The sequence below is a fragment of the Accipiter gentilis genome, chromosome 10, assembly GCF_929443795.1.
Source record: "Accipiter gentilis chromosome 10, bAccGen1.1, whole genome shotgun sequence".
Lineage (NCBI taxonomy): Eukaryota > Metazoa > Chordata > Aves > Accipitriformes > Accipitridae > Astur > Astur gentilis.
The window spans coordinates 3,253,060-3,267,054 of record NC_064889.1 but is presented as its reverse complement, the minus strand read 5'-3'; the positions used below and the strand labels follow the sequence as shown (position 1 = coordinate 3,267,054).

General features: G+C 45.6%; 1 protein-coding gene across 1 annotated transcript in view; it reads left to right on the top strand.

The window, feature by feature from the left end:
* HCN4 (hyperpolarization activated cyclic nucleotide gated potassium channel 4) overlaps positions 1–13,995 on the top strand; it is a 105,114-nt gene that overhangs the window by 76,896 nt on the left and 14,223 nt on the right. Inside the window, exons 5-7 of the mRNA XM_049812393.1 lie at positions 9,131–9,277; positions 11,279–11,519; positions 13,413–13,577. Coding sequence (XP_049668350.1) covers positions 9,131–9,277; positions 11,279–11,519; positions 13,413–13,577 — 553 coding nt within the window. The remainder of the gene's footprint in view (positions 1–9,130; positions 9,278–11,278; positions 11,520–13,412; positions 13,578–13,995) is intronic.

The window sequence follows — 13,995 nt, the reverse complement described above, 5'->3', positions numbered from 1 at the left end:
TATCCAAGCAAAAAAGCACTTTACTGTCCAACTATCAACACTTCAGCCCTTCTGTCATCAGCCTGGATTCAGCAAAGACTAATTGGGGAAAATTTAGTAATTGTAAATGCTGAAGCATAACAACTGGAATGTGCCATCTCTGTTGGAGAACAAAGCAGATGTTAGACCAATATTAATTACAGGGAAAGTGAGACACTGCCATTGTGCCTGTCTACTACAAGAGCTGAAAATCTGTCTTCTGGGCTTAGTCAGTCCTTGCTCTTTTTTGGAGACCAGCAGTATAGAGTCTTACTAGGCAACAGGTTTAAGGAGTGATTTGGATTTTTTAATGGTATGTAATTAAACTGTAGAACTCTAAGAGCTACAGGGTGCTGCGGAGGTCCAAAGTTTGATTAGCCGCAGACTATTCAGACAAATTCATGTAAGGAAAATCTTTCAAATGTTGAATGCTAACATGCAGATACAACCCCTGGCAGTGGGTATCCCTAATCTGCTTTTGTCAGAAAAGCTAGGAAGGTATGGCCAGGACCTGGATTGCTGTGTGCCTCTCTCATTCGTTCTCCTTTTCCTCAAAGCACCTGAAACTGTCAGAGACACACCACCAGATGAGAGGAGCCCTCAGCCTGACCCTTCATGGCTACTCCTGTGTTTTTAGGCTGTTCTACTGTGCAGTTCGGTGTTCTGAGCTGCCTCCAAATGAACCTGTGCAGGGAATTCAGTGCAGAGATCCTAGCTGGGGTCCTGAATACAGTATAATCACATTAGCCTGGCAACATGCCCTTGCTGATTAGCCCCTCTCCACCCCTCCTTTAAGCAGAGCTAATTAACTCAAGCACAGCACTGTACCAAAGCAGTATTAATTCTTGTGGCTCCAGGGTTGGCTCAGCCAGTGCTACCTTGGGGATGACACAGCACAGATACATTAAAATAGCTAGTGTCAGCTGCTCTGTTAGTGTGGAGTTGGGCAAAGACCGTCATTATTCCCACGCTTACTCTGCCACAAAGCTGTCAGATTGGAAATTTCATGTTTATTACCAGTCTGGACAAGATTTGAAGTGACATTCCCAAGATGATTGGTCACCAATGTCTGTAGGTTCTCAGGTGACATTTCCAGATTCCTGGAGTTCAGAGGGGTTATGTAGAAGTCTCCTCCTGAGCTAACGTCTCAGTTCTGGATGTCAGGAAAGCTGCAAAGCTTCCTTACTCTTCTGGTAATGTGTGTGAAGGAGAGGGTAGGGAGTGTGCAGCACTCCAGAAATTAAAGGTGTCTGAAAAATTTAATCAAATGCATAATTTAATCAAATTTCCTAATTGGAAAAAGTTTGGAGAGCCTTGCTTTATCCTGTTATGACTGCACTAGTTGTGTATTATCTCAGTCTGTTAAGAGATGGCCTGAGAACTATTATATCCCATGTTACTGTCAATCAAAGCATTTGGGGTTGATAACAAGGCTTATAAATGATGTGCTTTATTTATTGTATCTAGAAGCAAGGGCTTCTGATGTGCACTGGGCTTGGTGTTTCAGCACTGCCTCTAGGTAGTATTTTCTGTAATCAGGCCTGGGTTTTCTGGCTGGTTTGCAGTCCAGAGTCAGCAAGTGAAAGGAGCAAGGTTAGATGCAGCTTAAGTTAACAGGAGGGGTCTGGCTTCCCCCGATGTATTAAAGAATGGCTGGAATAGCAAAGGGTCCTCCATCCCCACCTGCTCTGCATACCCACCCACATGAGATAGTAAGTCCAAGGAGGCTGCCAGAAAATTGCAACCTGACGTATGCTGGCCCTCCTTTGCGTGGGGATGTGGACCACATGACCGATCCCCAGAGGTCCCTTCCAACTTATATCATTCTTTAACTCTGTGATTCAGTCTCTAACTGCTTTTAGGCAATAAGCAGCCAAAATTTGGTGAGAATGGCTGGCTCAGGATTGTGCATCCAGCGCTGCAAGGCAGCTGTCCTTTTACAGATACTACATCCATCTCGATTTTAGAAGAATGTTTGTAAGAAATAGGTAATGAGGTGGTATAAATAATGATTCGTTCAGTTCAGCTAAACCAAAAAAATCAGAAATTTGTGTCAATTGTTTTAAGGTTATTTAATGGTTTTCATGAAAGAATCCTGGGCTGGTTATAAAATGGAAATGTTTTCTGAAGGAAAACCTAATGGTTTCTTTTAAAAACATCTTGCAGTTCAAATTGCCCTCCCTTTATGGCCTTAACTAAACTGGGGTCGAGTAGTTTTTGTTCTTGCAAAAGAATATTTCATTGGTGAACTTACTATTCCTTGAAACTGTTTACCCATGTGTTACTAAAAGAAGCCCCATTCTGAAGCTGTAAAAAATGTCTTGATATCTATGAGGTGGTCATCAGCACTTAAAGTAGACAGTTCAGTGCCCAGGTGTGTGAGTGTCCATCTTAGGGGCGGCAGTGCCTGTATGACTGTATGATGAAGTGCAGGGGTACATGCAGTACCTTCTCCATGCTCCCACGAACAAGGGAGGGAAGGAGTCAGTGACATTGCAGTGCCTTTGTAGCACATCTTTACAGAAGGAAAAACGAAGCTGCTGTGTAGACTGCCTTCCGTCAGCAGGTTTATGTTAGGGATTTGTCTTGGTTTGCTGTATCAGAGATACTGTGATTATAGCTAGGATTTTGACATCTTATTTCTGAGAGTGGAAGCCAGACAAATAGTTCTGTTCTTGAGCAATGTCGATGACAGCCTGGTCTGAGCAGTATGTTTGTGCATGCACGCACTGCATGTGTTGTCACGGAAAGGGAAGTGCTCTTGCCTCAGCAGTTCTTCGTATCCCGGTGTGGGATTTCAAACTTCATTATCAGTTTTGAAATTCATTTTGGCACTTGAACTGTAAATAAATAAATAAATAAATATATCATAATGCGAAGATCTAAGCCTCCCTGCTGAGCCATCTCTCCTGGCAAAAGGCTGCTCCCAGCAATACTGATTTCAAATGGCACAGACTCACTGTTCCCTTTTCGCTATCCCTGGCTTTTGTCTGGTGGCAAGATTTTACCTCATCTCTCTCATTTTGCTCTTCTGATAAAAGTAATGTTGATCTCTTTTTCCCCATAACACCTCCAGATATGTAATCCTGTGACATGACCTGACATCTCCAGAATATCCTGTGATACAAGTTTCACAGTGCTTAATGAATAATAGAAGATTCATTGACCAGGTCCAAAAGTTTCCTATGCTGGATTACTGACTTATGCTAGGATGTGACCTCTCAAACCCAGCAAGGCATCCTCTTCAGGTGCTTTTCCCAGGCTGGAGCTAGTCATGGAAAACAAGCTGTTTCTGTAGCCATGTTGTACAGGTTTGTACCTAATACATTCATCATTGCACTACCTTCCCGTGATGCACAGGATTAGACCTTAAGGCTGAGCACCTGTAAGAGCATACAAATGGGGCATTGCCCACAACATTTAAGGCAAAGAGATTTATCCCAAAGTTCTTGGGTCTGCTCTCCTTGTATCCCTGAAGTTAGCAGACATTTCCATTGCTTGCAGCAGAGCCAGGCATGTCCTCCGGGTGTGTGAATACAAACTCAGTGCTATGTGCTAACGGCACCATCCCCCATGGTGGGGTTCCCTGGCTTGTGCTGTGGCTACTGCAGCAATGCAGCTGATGGGCAGAAGTAAACAACTGTTTCATCAGGCTCATAATTGACCCTACACAGCCTGTTGACATCTCACAGCTCAGAAATATAATCCTGAAGCATAATCCTTGCCTGAACAGCTACTGATTAACAGCAAGGGGAGGCAGCTCTAGCAGCTGACCATTGCAGCCATCCTCAGTGTAGTGAATGTTGTATAGAAAGTGGGGAAAAAGCTCCAGGAATTTTCTGCTAGTGTCTGTGGTCTTTGTAACACAGCAAGAAATAAAGAGCCTGATTCTAGGTAAGGCAATTTCTGAAGGTATCACTGCAGTAAGGGTAAAAGTGTTCCATGTTTTTCAGCATTTAACATGCAACAATTAAAAGTCATCTTCCTGTAGAAAATTGAGCTAGTGCTGTGGTACAAAATTAACCCACTCTTTGGAAGAACTCAGAACCAGGTATATTACATAAAGCTTTTTGCAGAATGGAGGTAGCTATCAAATAGCTTCCAAAGCTGAAGAGTAGATCGACGTGGGTTTACATTTAGCTCATGAATGAGAAAGCAAAAGTAGCACTGATAATGTTTGCTGCTGTGCTAGATGTGGTCTGAGTTGTTTTGGTTGAATTGGTATTGAAATAACCACCGGTTCCTATACAACCTGCTACAATTTGCCTGTACCACACTCTGATCCTCTCCCACAACTACCACTCCTCTCATGCAGGCAACCCAGCTGTCTTTCCACTTACTAATTCATTTAGAGTTTCCTTTGGTTCTCTCTGTGAAGGAATTCAGCTCCTGCTTCAGCCTCCTCTGTAAGCCCATCCTCTTGCTGCCTGGGAGCTGGGGAATATGGAAAGGACAGCATATGCCTGAATACAGTCCCCCTCAATCACCTTCCTATTGCTACGGAGAAGACAGCCCTGTGCACATTTAATTTTATGAATGTCTATATTCTTGTTGGAGAACAGCAGGGCAGTGCTCTTGAGCATGAGTATGTGTGTAGAGCCAACTGCATTCCTAAGTGTTGGCAGACTCCGGATAAACTGTGATAGCCTGCACCAGTAACGGTTCTCAGTAAAATTTCAGCAAGAGGAAAGAGCAAAATTATATAAGCAAAGACTGACACTAAATATGTACAAGCACGGAGCTCTGTAAAGAGAAACCAACAAAGATTACACCAGCAGTGTCAGCATGATTTTATCATGTTACAGAAGTTCCCTTTTCTTCCTTTAAAACACTCACTCCTGGAGTCATTTGACTCCATGAGAACATGTGTCTCGATCATTTTGAGTAAGATGTAGATCTGGTCATAGAACAAATCCTGAGGATGGGAATATAAATGACTTAAAAGACAAAAAAAAAAAAAGGAACCGTTTATTTGGTTTTGATGATTATTAAATGCTGGAGAGCTGCATTGTTTTACTCCTAATCATAGGTCAGATTAAATAAAACAAAGATGCAACTGTGTCCCATCAAGACACTCCATCTGGTGAATCTCATGAGTTGATCTTTACCCCTGTGAAGCACTAATTTACTTGATAGAGCCACAACATTGTATGTCGTGGCTGCTTATGTGTATCTTAATCGAGTCTCACGGGATGTGTACTACCAGCATTTGAAATACTGTCAAGAGCATCATAATTTTTCACTTAACTGAAAACGCATTACTCTGCTCAATTCTCCTTTTTCTTATGCAAGTACATCTCTGTTGACTTTCATGGAGTCCATATCTGGAGACTGTGACCAAGATTAAGCTACGTCCCACAGAGATTTCAGCCTGTTTCTGGAAGGATGTAAACAGTACAACAGCTCTGTATAGGAAATGTATATTTATCTTTGGATAGAGGTAGACAAGCATCCCAAGTGCCTTCATTACAGTAGGTTATGGGGGTGTGCCCATGTTGGTAGGCATACTGTGAAAGTGTGTAAGTGTGTTTGAATTAACTGAGATGCAAAAATGGAAACCAGCATTTATCTGAAGCTCGGAAGAGTGATGTGTGTGGAGCAAAAGAAGAGAGAAGATGCAGGATCCGTTTTAAGTTCAGAAGTAGGGCAAGGAAATAGTCGAGCCTTTTCAGCCACTGATTTATTACTGCCAGAGAGAGGAGGATTCATGACAGGGATTGAGGGCATGGAAGGAGTTGAAAATATTTAGTTCCCTTTGGACTGTGAGTGATCTGAGCTTTGGTAGAAGGGGAGGGAAGTCATGAGACAACTAGGGAAAGTGGCCAGTTATAGAAGGAAAAATACTCAGCTAAATGGTTTCCTTTTGATATATTAATACCTCCTTCAAGGGCTTATTTGAGGAGAAACACTTTAAAAAAATGAGTTAGGATTTAAATGGACTCTATTGTCTTCAGAGAGATTTAAATAATTCCTTAATGAGTCTTTTTAGCTGAACTCAGAGAGGCCACTAATCTCTGTGCGTTCCTCTGAGCACAGGTCAGACTGGGGACATGGAGATGAGAACAGACAAGTACAAGGGAGAAAGGATGCAAAAGGGGGCTGTTGGGTTAGGCCTGGCCACATCTGAAAGGCACTCAAAGGGGTGCCAACTCAAGAGGGCATGAAGTGGCTTTAGAGAGTGCCAGATCTGCACGCTATCAGGGCCTCAGTTAAAAAAGGAAGACCTGTCAATTCAGGGTTATCAGGCAACGACTTTAATCCCCACGCACTCTGCTGTTGACGTTCACCGCACGATTACCCTTACCCCTTTGCTTTGTTCCACCACTGAGAGTTGCTGGTGACCTCAGGCGTGCTCTTGGTTAGAGCGTAGAGCTGAGAAGAGATGTACCTCCTACTACACATTGAAAGGCCCTCCCTCATGCAGTTTTTTAGTGGCCTTTCGGTTAGTCGCTGTTGATGCTTGTTGCTGCAAGAGTGGTGGCCTTCAGCCTGGTTGAGCAGCTCCAAGGAAAGGGGGAAAACCCCACATGAATCTTCAATTTACCGAACATAGAGAGAAGGGGCTGATGCTTTCATTTCTGAGCACCTCTGCAGACTCCATCTGTGTGTGAGGGAGAGTTAAGAGCCCACAAAACTCACCAGCTGGTGTGGGTGAGAGGAGGTGGCACTAGCAAAGACAGGAGGGCCAAGATGTGTACTTCTTAACTATGACAGAGAATTATGGTTTCTTATTTTACAATTTTCTTTTATAACCATGTTTTTAATCAGAAGCAGAACCTTTTTTTCTGTTGAAGTAAATTTGTCCTGTTTTTACTCTGAGCCTTATGTAGGGACAGTGATTGTAGGAGAATCTGACAAGCCCTAGGGACTTTGCAGAGCAGTAATTTATTGCTCTTTGTTACAAAGCAATAAATCCATGTAGAGCAGTGAATAAGCAAAGAGTCTGAGCCACCCCATCCAGCCGGTGCTTGTGAATCTGAGAAGCTGGGGGTATTTTTCCCGAGAAGCAAAGGTCAGTTGAAGATTGATAGCAAGTGCTTATGGTGGAGAGAAGAGGGGTAGCTGGCAGGTGGCTGGCAGCAGGTGATGAGAGGCATCTTGTCACACTGGTCAGTAGTCCATTTCAAGACATTGGGCTAAAACTGAGAGTATAAGTGATATTTTTGGCAAATAATTTATTCAACAAAAAGGCAGGATTAAAACAAGGAGAACTGTTTCTGGATTTAGGATGAATTTAATAAACCTGAGTCAGCAAAAGCTAGTGCCTAATGATTTCCCTTTCCATAATGAGTGTCCTGCATATCCTATGTCAGATTCGCCAGGTCCCATGGATGTCTCAAATGCTGCAGTTGCAGCAGACATCTATGTTTAGGCATCTGAGCCAAGCCTTTAAACTTCCAGTATTTAAGAGCATAACCTGCAAAGTTCTCAACAGGCTTAGACCAGTGAGTTGTCCACATGCGAGATGTTGGTTTCTGCTCCCTTTATCTCCCTCATTTACAAGCTGCAGACTCTGTGCAGCACCCAGCATAGCACCACCTGACATAGCGTCCTGCCAGTCTCTACAGAACTTCAGCAATCCAAATAATAAAGTGCAGCATTCATTGCCAATTCTCTGCTTGGCTCCCTGTGGGGAGGTGGTGACTTGCTTGACTTTGATCATGCTGTAGTGATCATGAATATTTACAGCCAGCTCCTCTGCTGCTAGCAACAGACAAAAAGCTCTGGAAATGCCAGGAAACCCCGAGTGTCCCCTCTGCCACCTTGGCTTCTTAGAGTAATTCCTTCTCCTCTCTGGTGCAGATCAAGTTGTTAGCATGCAAGGCAGTGCCAGCACAGACTGTACTGAGAGCAGAGTGACACTGGTGTGTGCAGGGGAGGTCTGTAATGAGCAGAAGTTCGGTAATTAGGCTCTTCAGCACAAGCTGCAGTAAAGGGACATTCAGGGACAGATTTATTGGGGAGAAGAGGGGAAAGATGGAAGGCAAAGGGGGAGCGTTGTCCTTTTGTCAGCATTATTTAGTATGGTATACGGTCAGGATCATATTCTGTGCTATGTACGAGTGGGAGGGAACATGACAATTGCAATGGACATACCTTGTCCCTGCAGCACCTTCAAGGCAAGTGGACCCATTTACAGTCTTGTGCCCTTGAGGTAGTGTCATTTATTCATAGAAAGCACCATTCATCCCCAAATACTGCTCTGCATCAGTCAGAGCGTGCCCTTATATTCCCCTCTAAGTGACATGATGGAAATGCAAATTATTAGGTAAAAACATGGACAAGTTAGATAGCACAAGTGCATGGGGCAATAGAGACCAAGCAAAAGGTGAAGAAAATAGGGACCTGTGCAGCCCCAGGTGGGAGAGCAAAAGTGCCATCATAGTGGGGCAGACAAGAATAACGCAGAGGAGAGGAAAAGCAGGCCACGGGTACTGCAGCTTCAACTGAGTAACTCAGATTTCTGTCTGTATGTGTCCTTCAGTTTGTGACTATGAACATCCAAGGCAGAACTGTGTTCTGCTGTTTTGTATGGCCCCTGGTACAGTGGGTTCCTGTGCTTGGCTGAGTCCTCAAGGTGCTGCACATCACTTACTGGTCTAGAGCCAAGCTGCCAGGTCATACACCCTGGCCCCCATTCTGCCATGTGCCGTGGGAAAACCTTCTCTTGAGGGCACTCTGTAATTTCCTTGCTCTCGTTCTGCACAGGGTTTGGACAGTCTTCACTCAGCAATATTTGCTGAGAGGAGATTCCCAGCTGAGCACCTCTTACTCATCTCTGCTCCCAGCTTTTGCTCTGTGTGTAGGGGAAAACAGGCACCTGGGCTGCTCAGCACCCAGGGAATGAGAAGTTGTCTCCACAGTGTAACTGGCTGAGGATAAGTTTAAAGGTTAAAACATGGGGCAGCCATTTGGGAAATATACCAAAGATGTCTAAAAACTGCCCATGTGTTCAGACAGTTGCTCTCCCCTGCACCAGATTTATCTGCCTGGGCCTGGCTTGGCGTGAAGAAAGCAGGTATGGGTACGGTCTAGCATGTGCTTGTCCATGAGCGGGCACCATTTGTCGCATGTCCTGGTGACTCCTTCTCTTCCTCTCTCCCCTGCACAGTACAAACAAGTGGAACAGTATATGTCTTTCCACAAGCTCCCAGCAGACATGCGGCAGCGCATCCATGATTACTATGAGCACCGCTACCAGGGGAAGATGTTTGATGAGGAGAGCATCCTGGGAGAGCTGAGTGAGCCCCTCCGAGAGGTAAGGAGGGGGCAGTGAATGGGCAGTGCATGTTCCTGTCACCTTCAGCAGCTGTGGAGTTCCTGGTTTGCAGTGTCCTGTCCTACTACTTTGCAGAGGACACCATCAGGTGACAGGAGTGGTGGGAGTCCAGCTTCCCCATTAGCCCTGGCTGTGTGCGTGCTCTGGTGTCACGCCCAGCAGAGACAGCACATCCATGTGTCTGAGCAGCCATAAAGGCCCCATTTTGCTTGGGGCTGTACCTGTTGCTGTGCTGTGCCTAACTTTCTAGGAGAGCAAGGCCAAGAAGAATGTGGTCCACAGCTTGGCTATGTCTTTGTCGGAGACAGTTTCATTCAGAGGGAGTCACTGTCCTAGCCATTGGTGTACATCTGGTATTCCCTTGCCTTGGTCACGGCAGAAGTCACTGCTGTGGAGAGAGAAACCCAGGCCTTTGGCATTTGCAGGACTCCTGCCTGAGTCTGTTAATTGCTGCGGCACAAGAGATGTCTGACGTAAAGGCAGTGGGGGCTGCAATATGCAGGCCCTGCCACCCACTCAGTATGTGAATAGGTACATCTTGGCACCTTTTGAGGTCATGGCAACTTCTGGCAATGTCATCCCCTTTCCCAAATAGCCCCTGCAGGAGAGCACTCTGGAAAGTGCCTTGCTGTTACCTCACACTTCTGCAAGACCCCTTCCCTCCCCATGCAAATGTGTACTGCTACCTGCTACGGCATCTCAGTAAGCTCCCACCTTGTGCTCCCTAATATTAAGCTGTATCTCATGTGTTTATATAAACCTTTGCACGGTGTGCTGGCCTCTTCTGTGCCCCCTCCATCAGCTGTAACAGCATGTAGAGTCAAAGGAAGGAGGAGCCTTCTAGCAGGGCACACCCTTCAAAGGAGTCTTTACAGAAAACCCCCTTCCATAGCTGAATCCTAGCAGTGCAGGTTCTCCCTAGTATATGCCTCCAGTGTCACCCATGAGCACTAGAAGCGGTCTTCCTTCTGTCTTCCTCCCCCCAGTAATGTACCTCCATAGGAGAGAGAAGAACTGAGGATCTACCAGTCATATTTTAAAACTAGTTCTGCTGAAGCCTCAAAGGGCAAACCTGAAAAGAATCCCAGTGAGGAGGAGACAGATGCTTCCCCAACTCTCTTTCTTCTTGCTCCAGTCATCCAGATGCTCCCTCCCTGCTTGGCTGTGGAGTGTTTTGCTGAGGTGATTTACTCAGTATCGCTTTCTGCTGCTTTCTGAGTCTGAGCTGACATGGCACAGAGCAGCTCCTGTGCAGTGGAAAGTGCTGTCATACCCTCCAGGTGACCCTAAGCCACAGGAGGAGGCACAGTCCCTGTCTGCTATATGACAGCTGAACAGCTGAATTGGGTTTTCTTCATCTGAGGTTGATGATCCAGCCCATGCCCCAGTGACTGCTGGGCACCTCTCCCTCCCCTCTCTTGACCCTGTCCCCATCTGCCCGGGATAATTCTTTCTCTAAGCACCTTGGCACATTTGTGCTGTTTAATATCTCATTGACAAGCAAGGGCAACAGAGAATGTAGGGCTGCCAAGGTGAGTTATAACATTTTCCCAGAGAGGAGCCCTGGGCTTTTTCATACAGCATTTCACCAGTGCTATGCACTTCTCTCACAGTCCAAGGTTTCCTGCAGAAAGAGGTATATTGTGTGTATTTGGGAAGTTGGGGGGTATTGTCCCTGCTCAGAGAGAAAGCATATGAAGGAAAGCCATGAGGCATGGTGCCAAGCTGTCAGCTTCAGCTTGCACTGCTACATGCTCTGAGCATCTAGAAGCCCATTCCAGCCTGCACTGGGGGAGCCAGACTAAGGGAACAGAAATTTTTTTTCCCCCACTTTGTAATGTAGATGTTAAGTGGGGGATCTTCAAAGGCTATTAGATGTTGACTAAACATATGTGTGTCTTTTCTGCTCCCTGTCCCATCTTTTCTCCCCCTTCCCACTCTCTCTTTCTCTCTCTCTCTTTTGCATCACATCATGGTCAGGAAATCATAAACTTCAACTGCCGGAAGCTGGTTGCCTCCATGCCCCTCTTTGCCAATGCAGATCCCAACTTTGTGACATCCATGTTGACCAAGTTGCGGTTCGAGGTGTTTCAGCCAGGGGATTACATCATCCGGGAGGGCACCATTGGCAAGAAGATGTACTTCATCCAGCACGGGGTGGTGAGCGTCCTCACCAAAGGCAACAAGGAGACCAAGCTGGCAGATGGCTCCTACTTCGGAGGTGTGTGTTAGTCAATCAACCTTACACAGCGATACCCACTGCTATTGCTCATACGTTTCTTAACTTGTCCTGGATGCACAGGGATGGCAGCATGTGGAACTGATACCCCAGGCACCTCCTCCTCCACCCTCCATCTCTGTTCATCTCACCTGTCTTGCAGCTTCCCATATAATAAATTGCGCAATGGGAGGTGACTGGGACTCGTGGGCAGTGCAGGAGTCTAGATAATAAATAATAACAAAACGGAGAAGGGAAACTTATTTCTTGTAGGTTCATTTCTTTTTGCCTCAAGCAAACTGACAGATCTGTGAAGCTGAGAACCTAAATAAAAAAAATGGAGCGTTCTCAATTCTCCAAGCATATTTATAGTGTTGCCTAGTCCTACTGTCTGGCATCTATCATATGAGGTACTGTATGAACATGGAGGAAAAAACATAGTCCATCATCTCCCAAGCCTGTGGCTCAGCAAAATGACGTGAAGGTCAGCAGGCAGGCGTAATGTATCAGCAGCAGAACTCTGGAACAGTGAAACTAGCATGAGGTCAGAAAAGACTGTAAGAGAAGATTTAGGATATTGCTCTTATGAGTAACACAGAGACACCCCTCTTATCAGAGCCCTGTAGAGACCTCACTGACAGCCCAAGACAGGCAGTTCTCTGGTAGATGCATGTTTCAGAACAAACACTGAATGTACTATGGTACATTAATGACCTACTGAGAGGTGGCAGAATGAAACCTGCCTTCCCTTCTATAAGGCCTTTTCTCTATTAGAAAATCCCTATCATGTTTTTCATACACTCTTCTTAGACTCTTAGTTCCTGTGAAACAACTTGTCTGCACCTACCTGGAGTACAAGGATTTTGCATGTCCCTGACAAGTTGGGTCAGTTTGAAGTTACAGGGTTGAGTCATGATACCCTGACTCTGACAGATTTGATGAAAATTGCCCATGACATTCAATGTGGTTTAGATACCATACACACAACTCCTCTCCTTACACACATGGCATGGTCTCATAAGCATCATTTCCTTAGGAAAGCAGCCTAATAATGCACTTATAACCTTGCAGTGCTGCTATACTGGTGCTTCGGGGTAGACCCAGAATGAATCCTGAGAATGGTGCTGGTGGATTGACACCCAACATACAGCACAGAGAAGAGTGCTGTCAGTCTTTAGGTCACACCATCTGTCTTTAAGTGCCTGTCTTAGCTGCCTGTACTCTGTGTGTAATCAGTGGAAAATCAGGAACACTCTCCGCTGAGTGTTCAGGGAGCATCTGTGCCCAAGTCAGGCATTTATGGTAGGATCAAGGGCTTTCTGTTCTGTAACCTGCTGAGCATCCTCCTAGGAGTAGAGGACTGCAGTGTAAATACACCAAGAGTTAGTAGGTGTCACTAACTTGGCTTTCCCTGGCAATCTGTACGCTTGTGGCATAACTACAAAAAACTTTGAAAAGACAAACGTTCTGAGTGTGGAGATCAAAATTACTACCAGGCATCAAAGCCACAGGTCAGCCCAGAGCCTTTCCTGCAAATCTAGGGAGAGAGCTTCAATGAGAGCATGGCTTCACCTTCTGCTCCCAGTGCCCATGAGGAGCTGGAGAAAGACGGCTTCTCCAGTTTGAATGCACAAAGGATATCTTTGGTAATCCACCATAACAAAACTTGTCTGGCTAATTGCAGCTGCCACAACTGAGCCCCCTGGTATTTTTAAATGTTACTGCATATGCAGCATATTACCACTGTTCATGTTTTCACTGGGAGAGCAGGTAGAGTCCGGCTAGAGAGGAGACTGGGTGGCAGGCAGGACTGCCTGTGAGTGATAGTGCCAGGTCTTGTATCGCAGGGGTGATGGTGTCTATCCTCGTGTTCTCAGGCTGGGTCTTTCTTTACAGAAATTTGCCTGCTGACCCGTGGGCGGCGCACAGCCAGCGTGCGAGCTGATACCTACTGCCGGCTCTACTCCCTCTCGGTGGACAACTTCAACGAAGTACTGGAAGAGTATCCCATGATGAGGCGAGCTTTTGAAACCGTGGCTCTTGACAGGCTGGACAGAATTGGTAAGTAGAAGGTGCGAGGGTCTCCCTCCCACTACCTGCTGCCTTGGTACCCCATCTCCAGGCTTGGTCCTTAGTTCCTTTGCTGGAGTTGTGAACTGAAGGAGATCCCAGCCTGTCTTTCCTTGCTTGACGTCAGCTCTTACAAGGAGCTCCATTGACAACCAGTTAAATCCACATCCTTCTCTCACTTTCTCTCTCACATATACACATTTCTGCCAGCTCCTGCTTCCATTTGTTTTCAAGAGGTCTTTTTGAAGAACCAAGATCTGCAATCTGAGGCCATCAGGGCCATGGTGATGAATTCATTAGATTTTTAATCTCAGCTCAGAATGTATAAATACACAATTGATAAAAACCTAACCTCCAGCAGCCCAAAGTAAACACAATTAACCAAAGGGTATAACTGGATTGTTATAGC